The 15481-nt window shown below is 34.4% G+C and overlaps 3 protein-coding genes across 18 annotated transcripts in view; all 3 read left to right on the forward strand.

Moving 5' to 3' along the window:
* LOC114275348 (serine/threonine-protein phosphatase 5) overlaps positions 1–2989 on the forward strand; it is a 38043-nt gene extending 35054 nt beyond the window's left edge. For all 11 annotated transcript variants that reach the window (XM_082883516.1, XM_082883518.1, XM_028217366.2 and 8 more), the window contains 4 exons: positions 1001–1126; positions 1209–1309; positions 2309–2383; positions 2520–2989. In XM_082883516.1, coding sequence (XP_082739642.1) covers positions 1001–1126; positions 1209–1309; positions 2309–2383; positions 2520–2579 — 362 coding nt within the window. In that variant the 3' untranslated portion in view covers positions 2580–2989. The remainder of the gene's footprint in view (positions 1–1000; positions 1127–1208; positions 1310–2308; positions 2384–2519) is intronic.
* A 191-nt stretch (positions 2990–3180) lies between these two features.
* LOC114275347 (protein MAIN-LIKE 2) lies at positions 3181–10219 on the forward strand. 6 transcript variants are annotated; one of them, XR_014338234.1, is made up of 9 exons: positions 3181–3350; positions 4221–4366; positions 4550–4692; positions 7330–7440; positions 7538–8182; positions 8334–8501; positions 8576–8962; positions 9097–9794; positions 9886–10219. XR_014338234.1 is itself a non-coding variant. In XM_082883512.1 (8 exons), exons 4-8 carry the CDS (start codon positions 7348–7350, stop codon positions 9733–9735), a joined length of 1932 nt encoding a protein of 643 aa, XP_082739638.1. In that variant the 5' UTR covers positions 3181–3350; positions 4221–4366; positions 4550–4692; positions 7330–7347; the 3' UTR covers positions 9736–10219. The 6 variants fall into 6 exon arrangements, 3 of the variants coding, with proteins under 3 accessions (XP_082739638.1, XP_028073166.2, XP_082739636.1); XR_003633697.2 differs by lacking the exon at positions 4550–4692; XM_082883512.1 differs by having other exon boundaries at positions 9097–10219.
* An 829-nt stretch (positions 10220–11048) lies between these two features.
* LOC114275378 (uncharacterized) lies at positions 11049–13820 on the forward strand. The gene has a single exon (XM_028217404.2). It carries the CDS (start codon positions 12327–12329, stop codon positions 13752–13754), a length of 1428 nt encoding a protein of 475 aa, XP_028073205.2. The 5' UTR covers positions 11049–12326; the 3' UTR covers positions 13755–13820.
* Positions 13821–15481: the final 1661 nt, after the last annotated feature.

Consider the following 15481-nt stretch of genomic DNA (forward strand, 5'->3'; position numbering starts at 1 on the left):
AGAGAAGAACAGTCGAAGGAGGAGAAGAGAATCGAAGAAGAAGATGAAGAAGAGGAGAGAGCATACCTTCGATATGGTGAACAGAGAGCAGCCCTTAGCCCTTTCCCTCGTTTGTTCTCTTCTTTCTCTTGTCTTCTGTGTAATCTGGGGTTTCAATTTTTGTTTTTTACAATTTGACCCCCACGTAGAAGTTTTAGAAATTGTGTTTTGTACTCCAGTGTTCGAAACATGAAGTTTTAGAAATTGTGTTTTGTACTCTAGTGTTCGAAACATGTCCAAATGTGTCCCAAATGTGTCTGGCTGCAAAAAATTCAAAAATAAAATAAAATGGGACACCTTAGGGAGAGTGTCGGACACGTGTCCACAGCATGTCCGACACCCATACGCAGGCGTTGGGGAGGTGTCCGTGCTTTATAGGTTACGATTCTCCGTTCATCTCTAAAAATTTTGTTTGCAAACTTGGAAATTCCAATTATTCATTAATAGGACAATATCCATCAACTCGTTCAGGAAATATATTCAAGATCATTGCGGAAATCTCTGACATCTTCATGTGTTGAGTACACATGAATGATGAAGTGTACTTTACAGGTTAGATTGATGGGCTTAAACATGTCAATCTTTTAGCGAGACATGTGCATGTGCATGTGCAAGTATAATCAAGAAGATTGAGAAATGTGTCATGTCACCAAGGCTCAAAAAGGAGTTCATGCCACTTTGGCATGAGATACTGTGGTAGTTAAACTGTGTGGCTCAAGTGGTCCACCTGATCTTAGATGCTAGTCTAAGGTCAAGTGGTCCAACTGACCTGAGAAAATGTAGTATATTCATAGTCTCTATTTGATTGTTTTTTATATTCTGCTTTCACATCTTTCCCAGTATTTGTTTTCTTTTGTTTTAATTCTTTGATGTGTGGTTATGTTGATACATGCGTATTTTTCTCTCTTTCTTTTTGGTATGTGTCTAGGCTTCATATATTTCTTCTTTTTTCTTTTTCCAGGGTTGATGTGTGAATTGTTGTGGAGCGATCCACAACCACAGCCTGGAAGGGGTCCTAGCAAGCGGGGTGTTGGTCTTTCTTTTGGTGCAGATGTAACAAAAAGATTTTTACAGGAAAACAATCTGGGTACTTCTCCGATAGTTTTGATTCTTTTTGTGGTTTCAATTCTTCAAGTCTGTTCAATTTATACATTTAATTCATTTGACAGATTTAGTTGTGCGATCTCACGAAGTGAAGGATGAAGGCTATGAGATTGAGCATGATGGTAAACTCATTACTGTGTTTTCTGCTCCAAACTATTGTGATCAGGTAATTTAATCATGGTTTTCTTTTCTTGAGCATGTTTACATTTATTTGATAGGATCATAAAACTTATGCTTTGCTCGAAAAGTTGCTAGAGGTCATATGTACCTCGCAATTTTATCTTGGAACATAAATATTTGCCAAAGATATTTTATGTTTTCGATAAGTATATATTTGAAAATTTGTACGGGAGGGACCTGAAATGGCTTTTGTTGTATATGTTTAAACTCTAGTTTATGGTTATTGAAATCAAAATCACATTGACAAAGAAAGACATTGAGATTTCAATAAAAGATTGGGCAGAGAGATAGTGCACACATATGGTTAAGGTAGGTATTCTAACTAGGGGCTGGAAACTCATACAAGTCTGACTTCTGAGGTATTATTTTATTGAATTTTTCGGAGTAGATTATGGCTCTTGTTGTTGAAGGGGACTCTTGTTATTTTATACTTATTTGGACATATTTTGTTCAAATATTTCCAATGTACTCTCTCTCATTTGTAGCCTCTGGGGTTGGTGCACCATTGGAGGAGTTTCTTCTTTTTGTTTTGTGGATAGAGCTGAAGGTGCTTAAGAGGTTGTTTGGGGTGTCCTAAATAAGTGTACTTTTTGTCTTTTTAAACTAAAAAATTGAGGAAGAAAATATGGATGTTTGGGTTAACTTTTTGACTTTTTATGGAAAAATGTGTAATAAAAAATTGTAAAAATTGATTTGTAGGGAAAAATTAGGATTGAGAGTTGTGCAGCCGTAATTGTTGACTTTGGTGAATAGTGTTAACTTTTTAACTTTTTGAGTAATTTTTTGACTTTTTGGCTTTTTTGCAATATGCCAAACTTGGCCTAAATCTATATGATGATATCTGTCCTGTATTTCATGTCACTTCTCTGGAATGGTTGATTATTGTTTTCCCATGGCTGATCATCTCATCTGGGAAGATTGGATTTGGTGAAAATTTTACACATTACTTGATATTATTTATTTATTTTTACTTTGTGCGCTGCAGATGGGTAATAAGGGTGCTTTTATTCGTTTTGAAGCTCCAAATCTAAAGCCAAACATAGTTACTTTTTCAGCTGTGGTCAGTAGCTTTTGTCTCTCGAACAAGGGCTTTTGTTTTTGTTTTACAGTGTTCTTAATTCATCAAGTATATATAGTTGGTCTGATGTCTTTTTTATTTATTTTTTGTGTCAATTTTCTTGCCGGTGAAATTGCAGCTACATCCCAACGTCAAGCCAATGGCATATGCCAACAATTTCCTCCGAATGTTCTCTTAACTCAACTACTTGATTGCAACCCTAAACATGTGTTCCTATAACTAGCTCTGGCTGCCCAAGTGCAAAGTTTTGCAGAAGGCTGGAGAGGAGGTGGTTCATTTGATGCATGGAAATTTCCCTGTTTGATTACATTTTTTTTTTTGGTTTTTTGGTTGTAGGTGTTCATGTTTTTGCCACCTGGATTCAAAATTCAGGTTTAGTTTGAAAAGATGCATGAACAATGATGGTGTGTAGAGTGTTTCACCATTTTCCAGTTGGTTTTTATTACTTATGCCCTGTTTCTATTGTTCTCTTCGTCTCATTGTCTTTAGGATAATCCAATTGTTTAAAGTAATCTTCATTTTGTCATGATATGAACATGGCATTTTTGTACACCATTAGTGAATTGAAAAAAAGACTCTTCACATAAACTACATTGAACACTTAAATTCCATGTTTGAGTATTCTTTCTTGTTGAATTATGCATATGAGAACCATTGCGACTTTATATTTCATCCGGTTGAAAAATCAGTGCCTTCTTCTGGGGGACTGGTGGTGAAAGTTGAAGTTGGGTATCTTTCAATGTTCACCGTTGACAACCCTTTTCTTATCTGCACTATAGGGTAATTGAAATACTAAAAGAAAGTATGGAAGTTGCGAAGGGATTTCTGAACAACCCTGCAATCATAGAGGACGTGAGGATAACAGCTAAGGAATCGATGGCAGCTTTGAGATCAAAATAGAATCATATTTTCTTTCCTCAAGTACTGAAACGGTTGGGCCTGGTTATAGGTACTGTCCATTCTTAAGTTGCTGAAACTGTTATGGCCCGATCATGTATAGGTTGTACCAAGGCTTGATACAAGGGTGAGCCAATAGTGAATAACCTTTTATTTCTTGCTCTCTTGATCTTCACTTTGATCCCGCTAAGCTGAGGTTGGCAGTGCATTGCATCTAATTGTGGCAAATCGATATGGGTAGTTAAATAGTTTGCTCTACCATACAAAGGCATCTCCAGCCGAATGGTTAGGCAAGACTATGCTGCCTAGGTAAACATTTATCAAACAAGACATCTAAAGTATTAAAAAAAAATCTCGAAACTCAATTGATTGGAAACGTTTCATTTGATGAATTTTTAAGGGAAACATTATTAAAAAAAATAAAAAAATACAGTCAACTTCTAGTATAATTATATTCACATCTACTAAAAGTTTGATATAATTATACTTACATATCTTCTACTATTAAATATATTAACTATGTTAAGTTTAGTAATTGAATTATTAGTCTTATTCTTGCATTTTTATTTATTAAAAAAATCACTTTGTATGAAAATCAACTAGTTAGGCAATCTGTAAGGTAAAATTAACTTAATTAATTATGTCTCTTATTTTTATATTTTTAAATTTATTTAACTAATTATTATAAGGTTAAAACCAATTTTTTTAAAAATAAAATAATGGTACAATTAAAAATTAACAGTGTAGTAAAATATTGATATAATTATATCAAAATTATGAGATCCATTATTTTGACAAACACCCAACAAATAATTTTTTTTTTTAATAAAATATTATATTTGTCATTTTCATTTCATTTTTTTGTTTTTCATAATAATTTTGAACCACATTCCATATTTCCATCTTCCTTGACATTTTCCAGGTTCTCTATTACTTCTCTGTGCCCTAATCACTCTCTCACCGCGCTCTCTCTCTGTCTCTCTCTCTCTCCTCGTCGCCACCACCACCCGTCGCCGCCGTTCCACGCTACCGCCGATCACCTCCGCCTGTCACCGCCACCTCTAAAACGTAAGTCATCCTCTCTCTCTCTCTCTCTCTCACACACACACACACACACACACACACACTATTTCACACATCCTTTTAGGATGACATTTTCGATGTAACAAATCAGATTGTTCTAAAGCAATCAGTTTGATAAGACCTGTTCAATAACCATTTTTTTTTTTTAATAATTTGTGTTGATGTTAGTCAGGGCCGAAAAGTGTTTTTTGGCGCTAATTTTGGGGAAACGCAAGGAGAGGAAATCTATCTATGCACTTTCTTTTTTTTTTGCTGCATATTATTTTTGGTTTCAATTTTTACTCATCTGAAGTCAATTTTCACTTAAATTGGTATGTACTATGTTGGGTTTTCCTTTTTCGAATTATATCTTAGAAAATTGTGTTTAGTTTGTAGGCTATGTTGTCATAGAATGTTCATGTTGCTGCTTGACTTTTTGGATTAATCCCAAATTCAAACAATGGTTATATCAAGGTTCCGAAATGGAAAATTTCGATCAACTTCCTTGGTTTTTAGGGGACTCGGTTATTCATCTAGACCAAAGTTTTAAAAGGCTTTATTGAGACTCGCGCCTCAGCGAGACCAAGGCAAAATGCATCAAAGCTTTGATTTTTAGGCTATACTTTCCAAAATGCACATTGTAGTCTAAAGCTCTTGTTAAACTTAGTCTAGTAGATGTTTTAAACATAAAAAGCAAAAAATAAAAAAAGAATCCTTTTTGCTGCTATATTCTGCAGGAAAAATTAAGTAAATGACCAATTAAGAGAAAATACAGATTTAACAATCAAGTGAGAAGCTCAATGACAAATGCTAAAAATGTCAATTTCACTTTCAATGAGGGCAAACTACCTTCTTTGAAGTGAAATGTTTGACACATTAAGGAGAAAAGTATTTACACCATTATATTTAATTTTTGTTTATATATTTACTATTTAAATATTTCAGTTATTTACTAAATATAGAAATTCAAAATTCGAAGTGATTATGTCTCGATGCCTTATGGCTTACGCCTCGTCCCATGAGACGTAAAACGCCTCGCAGTATGCTTTTGCCTTCACTAAATACATAGACAACATAAAATTGGCCCTTCAACCACATGCCTACTTAACTTTGAATTTTCTGATGATTAAACATAGTGTTGGTCTAACCATCCAAGATGTACATGTAAAACCAACAAAAGCCAAATCCCACTTTGTAAAACACCAAAGTAGGAGGTCCTTGTACTCTATGAAATACACGCATGCTATGTGCTTCCAAATGCCTTGCGTCCTGGGCAGCTAAGTATTTTGGCTAAATTGGTCGGTTGTAGCAAACTGGTACCTGTTTTAATGAGTGAATGGTTCAAAACCAACGGTTTTAAGTGGTTTTAAATACTTCGGTGCTTCTTTTAAGCAGTTGTAAAAAAATACTTCTGTACTTCAGAGAAAACGTTTTTAGGGGTTTGTTCGGACTAGAACTTAGACCAGTTAGTGGTTCAACTAGTTGAACTGGCCAGTCCGGTCTACTTTGATTTTCAAAACATCTATAAATGATAATCTATATGTTGTGTTTGTTTCATCATTCTCTCTCTCTCTCTCTCACACACACACACATTATCATCAATTTGGCTAATAATAATATTAGATTTTGAATATAATTTGTGGTAAGGATAATTTACTTCCTTTTGATTTCTAGCTTTGGAAACATTGAAGGAGAAATTTGCAATTGTGGTTTAATTTTTTAAGTTAACTAAGTGTATCTGTCTGAGTTCTTGTATTTAGAGTTATATGTGAAATGGGTTTTTTCAATTTTGAGATTTTTTCTCTGTTATGTGAATAATAATGAATTTTTCTGACATAGAAAGTACGTTTAGGATTATGTGTTGTTATTGGGAGTAAGACAACAAAGTTTTGAATGAAATACGAAATTGTTGGTTTTGTTTTATTTTGTTCTATTTTTGTTAATTATATTTACTCGGAATCCATGCATGATGATCTTCCCCTTGATGAATTTTTGTGAGATCTTTATGTAGTAGTTGCTGAATGATATCCATTGTTGTTTCAACAATATATTTCAAATAAATATGAAAGGATGAGAGATTGTGACATAAGTTGATGTTCTATGGTAGTTTCTTGGGACTGCAGGAAGATACATACACCTCCTTCTAGGTTAATGAAGCAAAATCTAAAATGATCACAATTTAGAAAGAAAAAAAAATGTTGAATGATTTATTAGAAACTCTAGTCTTAACATGAGTTTTAGGCTGTGGACTGCTGGATAAAAAACAAACTGTGGTTTTAGACAGCAAGAAAGTTGGCAGCTGAGGCATTTTGACATATTTCAACTAGGTATTGTTCTATTTTTGGCTTGCCCAATCTTAGATTATGGACTCTAAGAGGACTCAAACTCAATTAATAGGCACTAAATTTGGCATAACGAAGAGGGGTTTTTTCATTAAAAAGAAGAAGAAGAAAATTGCAAGTATTTTCCAGGGTTAATATTTAAAAAATGGCGTATTTGATTTCTATATGACTTAAGATAAACTCATATTTTTCTATCAATTTTTTGTTTTCAAATTAGTAGGGTTGTCTTTTATTGATTTCAAAACTTCTCTATTTAGATATATGTAACACGTTGTAAAGGTAGTTTTGATCGAGCAAGTCATGGCATTTGTGTTGATGTGATGCCTTAGCTACCTTGTTGTGTCGGCTTCCTTAATAAAGAAACCATATTAGTACCTAATACTCTATTGCTAGCTTTCAACCTGTTTATACTTTTTATATATAATCTGCCAATACAGTAGTTTCTTTAGCTTGTGTTCTCAATCATTGTGTCATCTTCATTTGTGTAGTGAATTCTTCAGCTTATTGTTCAAAGCATTTACCAATTATTTGCATATGCTCCCTGTTATTTACTGCATCAGTAGTAATTTCTTGTTGCTCTCCTTTTCTTTTCTTTTCTTTTCTTTTTTTCCTGTGTATTTTGGGCAGTTTCTTTTTGTGGCAAAAATGGATCTTTATGCAACAAATCCTGGACCAATTGATGATTCTGTTTTGTATGATCAAGATAAGCATGTTTCATCTGCTGTTTGGGAGGGGCAGGTGCAGTTTGCTATTAGACGTTCTTTTCTTCTGTCTCTTGTCTAAAGTTTTTTGACATGACAAATAACTAACAATAATTTAATTTACGTATTGACAGGAGCGTGGTGCACTTAGATGTCATGAACACACTTCAAAGCTGGATCAGTGGACCCTCACATCGAAACAGGTTGAGTTGGTAAAGAAGGCTGGATTTAACTACTTGAAGTTGATACCAGCAATTAGTTTAGACAACCCACTCATTTCTGCGCTTGTTGAGAGGTGGAGAAGGGAAACTAATACTTTCCATTTCACTGTTGGGGAAATGACAGTAACTCTTGAAGATGTTGCGTATTTGCTTGGACTAGCAGTTGATGGTGAGCCTGTTATAGGCGTAACATATACCACCTGTGAAGTAGTATGTTTGAAGTATCTAGGGAAAGCACCGGACTCTGGGTACACAAGTGGAGGGATGGTGAAGCTTAGTTGGTTGAAAGAGACCTTTGCTCGGTGTCCTGAGGATGCACCAATTGAAGATATTGAGCGCTGTACGCGTGCTTACCTTCTTTACCTTGTTGGTAGCACAATATTTTCCACTACCACAGGAAATAAAGTTCCTGTCATGTACCTCCCATTGTTTGAGAATTTCGACCAAGCTGGGAAGTATGCCTGGGGTGCAGCTGCATTGTCATTTTTGTACAGAGCACTTGGCAATGCCTCCCTTAAATCTCAGAGCACCATTAGTGGCTGTTTAACACTACTACAGGTTATTAAAACTGTCTTTTCTTCTTCTTCTTCTTAAATGTCTTTCAACCAAGCAGGTTATTTAACACTACTACAGGTTATTTAGAAGTTATGGGCATGCATGTGCAACTTTATTAATGAATGATTAGTTATTAGTTATTTCTCTTTTGTAGTGTTGGAGTTACTATCACCTGAATGTTGGTCGACCAAAGCTTAATCGTGATCCAATCCATGATTGTTTTCCATTTGTACTTAAATGGAAAGGGAAACAGAGTGGTCCAACATCAAACCGTGATGTAGCCTTTTATCGTAAAGCTTTGGATGCCTTAAAGCCATCTGATGTAAGCTTTCAGTGCAGTTCAATTATATGCACTTTCTCAATAATGATAATAGTATTAGTTTTGTTTCTATACAGGTTGAGTGGTGTCCTTATGCTGATATTAATAATGTTATACCAGAAGAAACAAAGAATAATCTAATTCTTGGGAGGTCAAAGACTATGTTGATTTGTTTTGACAAAGCAGAAAGACACCTCCCTGATCGTTGCCTCAGGCAGTATGGCATGCAACAACCAATCCCAGAAGATGTGCCACGGTGGGAGAGGAAGAGCCGTGGAGTGGACGGGGGGATAGACTTGTCAGGAAAAATGGAATCAGAGCTTAATGAATGGTCTAATCGTCATCTTCATATTGTGGAAGGGGATGAAGATGTAGACGATAGTGATTACATGCAGTGGTACTTGAGAATTACTAGGAAGTTGGTGGGAAGACCTATACCTATCTCATCCGAGTTTCAGAGAATGGTAAACCTGTGGCTTTGATCAGTTGATTGCTATGCACTAGCATTGCAAGTATTTTTCACTATTGAACACCTTTTCTCGTTTTATTTTTATTCTAGTTTTTTATGCATGCTACTAATTAATTACTTCAATGACAGAATGCTGCGTTGAGGGACATTGCACATTTAGCAGATACAATTTCTACAAATGGGATGGATGAGCAACAGTTACATTCAGTCACAAGAATCAGGTATATTGTGCATGAATGTTTGAGGGACCAGGTTGGAACTTCAACAATAGTGGTAGCCAACTCAGAAAATGAAATTGGGAAAAGGGTACGAGGAAAGGAGCGGGTAAGAAGGAAGGGTATGGGGAAACGTAAGCGTAGGGATGATTCAGAGCAATGTAATGTTGCTGTTGAGGATGCTCAGTCCCAGTTATGTCTCACAGCTGTTGAAATTATTGCTGTTGACGTTGATCACTCTCAGCTATGTCATGTAGATAGTGCAGTTGAGCATTCAAAGCTATGTCATCCCGCTACTGATGGTGATGATGCCCAACTATGTCATACAGCTAGTGTAGTTGATGACTCGCAGTTTTGTCATGTAACCAGTGAGGTTGATGACTCGCAGTTTTGTCAAGTAGCCAATGAGGTTGATCACAACCAACTTTCACATGCAGCCAGGGAGTGTGATTCACAACCACCATCTCATGCAACTGTTGAGGTTGTTCCGCAGTCATCTCTTGAAACTAGCAAGGAAGTTGCTCAGCAGAATGAGTATAGTGTTCTAGTTTAGATTATGAAGACAAACCATTCAATTTTGTAGAGTTTATTCTTTGGGGTTTATTGTAAGAGGTGTGTGCTTATTTGTTTGATCATCTTAATGATCTTGATTCTTGTTGTGTCTTATTTGCACTCAATGTAAATTCCATTTTGATGAATACAGGTTGCCCGAGACTAACATTGTCAATGCTGCCAAATGTGGCTGAGATTACCAGGAGTGCCTAGAGAACCAAAGCTCTCTTCCCCTGCGACCGGGGCTGTAATTTATTAGTCAGCTGACATTGAGAAAGTCAGTTAGATTTATTCAATTTTCACTTTAACTGTCTGCCATGTTTGAGGCATCCATTGTGTGCTTGTAGTTTTTTAAGGATTTGTTTTGTTAATTTTTCTTTGTATAGAGCGACTTTACATAATTGGAACATTTTTTTTAAATCTAGGTATATGTATGTGTCTCGTTAAATCATTCTACTATTTCAACTTTGACCTTTCTGCACAAAGAATATTTGTCCCTGGACATCAGATGTACTGGTTGGCTAGCTGCTATGCGTATCAAAATCCGTAAGGCTGTTTATAGAATCTGATGCTGAAAATTCTGATTGCACAAATCTTAAAGCCTTATTACTGGATTGTATAAGCATTTTATTTGGTTGTGCCATCCCTGTTTCCTTATTTCAAGCATTTAATTTGTTGCTGTACATGGCCTAACGTCCTCTTCCATTGATTTTGTATTTTGATTTCTACTGCCTTTGTGCTAATTTCCTCTATTGTTTATCCTTCTTTAGAGATTTTTATGCTCTTGCACTGCCAGTCAGAGCATGTGGTTCCGGCTTCAATTCCAGGTTTGTTCATTTAGAGGTGTAGAGGCTGTTCGGTACAACTTATATGAGTTGTTTATGAGTTGCTTATAGTTTATTTTTTTATTTATTAAGTTTGAGTGTATGTGTTATAGACTGTTTAGTGCTATTTTTGTTTACAACTTATTAGATAGAAATAGTTTAAGTTGATTATCGGGAAACTGGGGAGGGGTGATTTTGGCTTCTCTTTTTTGATTATTCGTTTTTAGCTTAGGATAAGTTGCACCAAACAGACGTGTTGTATCCATGCTTTTGATTTAAGTTCCCTTAACTCTACATTCTTCAGTTCTGAACCCTTTATGTTTTGTGAGCTTTCAACCTTCTTTTGATTGATGTTGTTGTGGGATAGACAATATTAGTCACTCAAACTTTTTATTTTTATTTTTATTTTTTTATAATTCTCTTTTTACATGGATTTTTCTTGATAAAGTATATTTCTTATCTCATTCTATTTTTTATTTTTTAGTTTTTTGGGTCTACACTCTCTGCGTCTCTCTTTCAAATTCGCACTCAGTTGGATGGCCTGGCTTCCCTTTTGTTTTATGCACACATGTTCTTGCATTGTCACTGTTTGATAAAATGCCTTACTAATCCTCAATTGTTAAATGAGGTAGGAAATTTGGAAATTTGCTTTTATCAAATTTATTGTAAGCAAAATGGACGATAAACTTCTTTTTTTTTATTGAGAAAAATAAAAATTATTTGAAATAGGCCCAACTATTTTTTAAAACTACTATATGATTACAATTATTAGATTAATTTTTATGGGACAATTGCAATAAAATGATATAAATTTAAAATAATAGTAAAAATATGGAAGTATTAGACTTAAGGTTATTTTGAGTGTGGCTTGTAAATTGATTTTTATTTATTACGAATGATGTGTAAAAAAATAAATAAGTGATGTGATCCAAATAAGTTAATAAGTCAATAAGTTAATTTTTTAATTCATCCTAAAAAAGATTTTACTTACACATTCTAATACATAAATTGTTTGTACTTTTATGATATTTTTTTTTGCAATTCTCTCAATTTTTTATCATGTATGATTTGCACATAAATGCCTACCAAATAAACAACTCAACCCACAAAAGTAAGAACGGTAGTGAACCGCGAAACCAGAACTTCTGTCCAAAAGGAGAGAAACAAGATTATAGATTATTTTTGCAATGGGTAAATTATACTAACTTTTCTAGACGTTCCGAAAAAAATATAATAAATCTTATAATTAAGTGTAATTTATCATTTTTAATACCAAAAAGTTTAACAATCCAGAAAAACTGTCAATATTGTAAACCAGAAAGTTAATGTATGATTTAAATCAAATTATTGTATAGCGAGATCCACACATAAAATAAATCTCATCCATTCCATTCTTTTTTGAATAAATATTTTGAGTCCCTAACATTATTATTTTTATATTATATATATATATATATATATATAAATTTTTAAAATTATGTTCAAGTGTGTCTGCTACAATGTAACATCTCCTACTTCTACAACCACTTTCCCAAGTGCCACCTTCTCTCTCCATTCATGTTCTCAAATATTTTTGACCTTACCTTAGCATGAGATTCTCACTCAATGTCATGACCCCACACATCATATCAGTCGCATCTCTCTTTCTCTCTCTCTTTCTCTTGCTCTTGGTTTTGGTTTTGAATCCTCCTCTCATCACTCATGAAACCTACTTCTAAAAACCTCCAACCAAAATCCTACCAAGCAAGTGATCACACACACAATCACAATGTGCTGTTCCTTCTCAGTCTCTCTTCCACTGCTTCTTCTGTTACTCACCTCATCACTCTCTTCCCTCCCTTCTGTCTCCACCAAAACCAATGAACATCAAAACAAACACCAACCCAACAACAAGAATCTCCCACAACCAAACACCACCATTATTCATAGCAATCCATCTTCTGAACTTGAAACCCTGTTCAAGATCATGGACACCATGTCCTCTGATCAAACCTGGAAAGTCTCTCACCCAAACCCTTGTAATCCAGGCCAATCCTGGCCTGGGTTAGAGTGCAAACCTGGAATGGACAACCACTTCCATGTCACTAGGCTTGACTTTGGCCAACCACCTAACCCAACTTGCAAGTCCACAGCCACATTCCCTTCCCTAATCTTTGACCTTCCTTTCCTTGAATCTGTGTTTTTCTTCCACTGCTTCACTCACACAAAAACCACCCTTTCTTTTTCACAAACCACTTCTTCTTCATTGCAACAGCTCAGTCTAAGATCAAATCCAGCACTCATTGGGTCAATCCCACGTCAAATCTCTTCTCTTAAATCACTTCAAATCCTCACATTGTCCCAAAACCGCCTCGCCGGTCCGATTCCTGCTGAGGTTTTCAGTTTGAGTTCCTTGGTTCACCTTGATCTGAGCTACAATTTGCTCACAGGGACTATACCATTCCAAGTGGGCAATCTCAGAAACCTCGCAGGCCTTGATTTGAGCTATAATGAACTTACAGGAACAATCCCAAGCACAATTGGCCAACTGGGTATGCTTCAAAAGCTTGATTTAAGCTCAAACTCAGTAGTTGGTACCATTCCAGACACCATTGGGACGCTTAAAAGTCTGGTTTTCATGGCTTTGAGCAACAACAGATTGAAGGGCAAATTCCCGAAAGGACTGGCAGAGTTGCAGAGCTTGCAGTACTTCATAATGGATGACAATCCAATGTTTGTGACACTGCCAAGGGAGTTTGGCTTTCTACAGAAACTGCAAGAGCTCAGGCTTGCCAATTCTGGGTATTCAGGAACAATCCCAGAGACATTTTCTCAACTCAGGAATTTAAGCACTTTGTCATTGCAAAACAACCGACTAACCGGTGAAATACCGGTTAGTTTTGGAAACCTTTTGCATATATATCACTTGAATTTGAGTAGAAACTTGTTGGGTGGTGTTGTTCCTTTCAATTCAAGTTTCTTGAAGAGACTTGGTGCAAACTTGGACCTGAGTAGCAATCCAGGGCTGTGTTTGAATCCATCTGAAGCATACAGTGTCAAGATTGGAGTTGGTGTTTGTGGAAAGAACAACACTAGTAGTTCTCTGATCCATCCATTGAAGAAATCTGAAGCACCATGTGGGTTTGGGTTTGGCTTCTCTAGATCATCATTCCTTCTTTTTGGTGCTTTTGCTTTTAGTCTCTCAGTTATGAATTAATAATCTTTGTTTCTCTGCATTTTTGCTAGATATATATATATATATATTTTTTTTTTTTGCTTTGTCAATTCCATGGAAGAACTCTACATTGTTTGTGCATAATTTCTGCTATACTTGGCTTTAAATTTGGTTTTGTACTTTAGTTTTAGGATTTACTATAATCAGGATACATATAAATATGTTTTGGAAGTCATTAGTACCATTAACTGAGTACTTAATTGGACATTGTTCTGGCTCCATAGAGTCCTAGTTTTTTATTTCTTTACAAGTTTTATTGGGGACTGTATGTGAGAAAGTCACAAACAGTAACAGAACAACTTGTCAAAAAGTGAACTCATGAGTTGCGTTTTTTTTGGAGTTGGCTTTTTCGGTTTATTTTCGTTTTTAGTGATTTTTTTTAAAAACATAATATATATATATATATATATATATTACATTTTAAATCTTTCTCGACTAGGCGATCTCAAAATTTTGAAAATTTGATTTTTTTTTTTAAACCAAAAAAAAAGATTTAAAAAAAATGTCTTTGGTGAATTTTTTTAAAAACTTGTAGATTTGTTGAAATAGACTTCAAAAGTAATTTTTTTGATTAGTAAAAAAAGGTTCAAAATAAGTCAAAAAAAATGAATTGATTTTGAACTTTTTTTAAAATTTTGGACAAATGAAAAGTATGTTTGTACGTCTAGGACCCACCTTTGGATGCATCCCAATGTTTTTGAAATATAAGATTGAATGACACAACAAATATTTCATCATAGTTAGAATACCACAATATTACATGATTCATAAATTATAAGGGTTGGTTTGAAATATTTTTAAAAAATGTATTTTTTGACTTATATATGGGTTGGGGTTGGGTTTGGGTTGAGTTTGATGTGATGTGTTAGAGAGATAATATGATTTAAATAAAATGATATGACTTAAATAGGATAGTGACTTTTTGACTTTTTGTATTATTTAGTTTATGCCAAACACTCCATAAGTATCGGTTAAGATTAAAATAACTAACGAGACTTTGAACTATTTTGAGAAGATGATTATAATAAATTTTTTGGTTAAAAACTATTTATAAACAATATTTTTGTGAGAGAAGAAGTGAATTATAATCTGATAAGTGAATTATAACCTATTTCTCAAAAGAAGGGCCTTTGATCGAAGACGTCTGTCCATTTACTATATGCCGCAAAGTGATTAGAATACAAATTATGCAATTCATATTAGTTCACACTCTATACAACACAAAGTAGTTTTCTCATTCTGAAACTAGGGTTTATATATATATATACTAGCGGCTGAGGCACACACGATGTGTGTGCAATTTAAATAAATAAGAATAAAAAAAATAAGAATAAAATTAATATTATAATGTGTACTTAAATAAATAGGAATAAAAGAAAATAATAATGAAATTAATATTATAATGTGTACTTAGCTTAAGTGGTATGAGTCCTTATACTTAAACCCATAATTATGGGTTCAAGCCTTGCCCATCTCTTTGTTTAATTTTTTTTAAAAAAAATAAAAAATACTGCCACATGGCATGAGGAGAGTAAAGCAAGCTTCAGGACACCATATTATGTGTTCACTTTATAATAGTATAGATAGATAGATAGATATATATATATATTTTATATATCATCAAGACATCTAAAATTTTAGAGTTTTTTTTTTTTTAAATATTCTAAAAAAAATAATTTAGAGAATTGATTCACCTAACTTGCATTTAG

Source organism: Camellia sinensis, chromosome 8 (assembly GCF_055761805.1).
Source record: "Camellia sinensis isolate YWXY chromosome 8, ASM5576180v1, whole genome shotgun sequence".
NCBI lineage: Eukaryota > Viridiplantae > Streptophyta > Magnoliopsida > Ericales > Theaceae > Camellia > Camellia sinensis.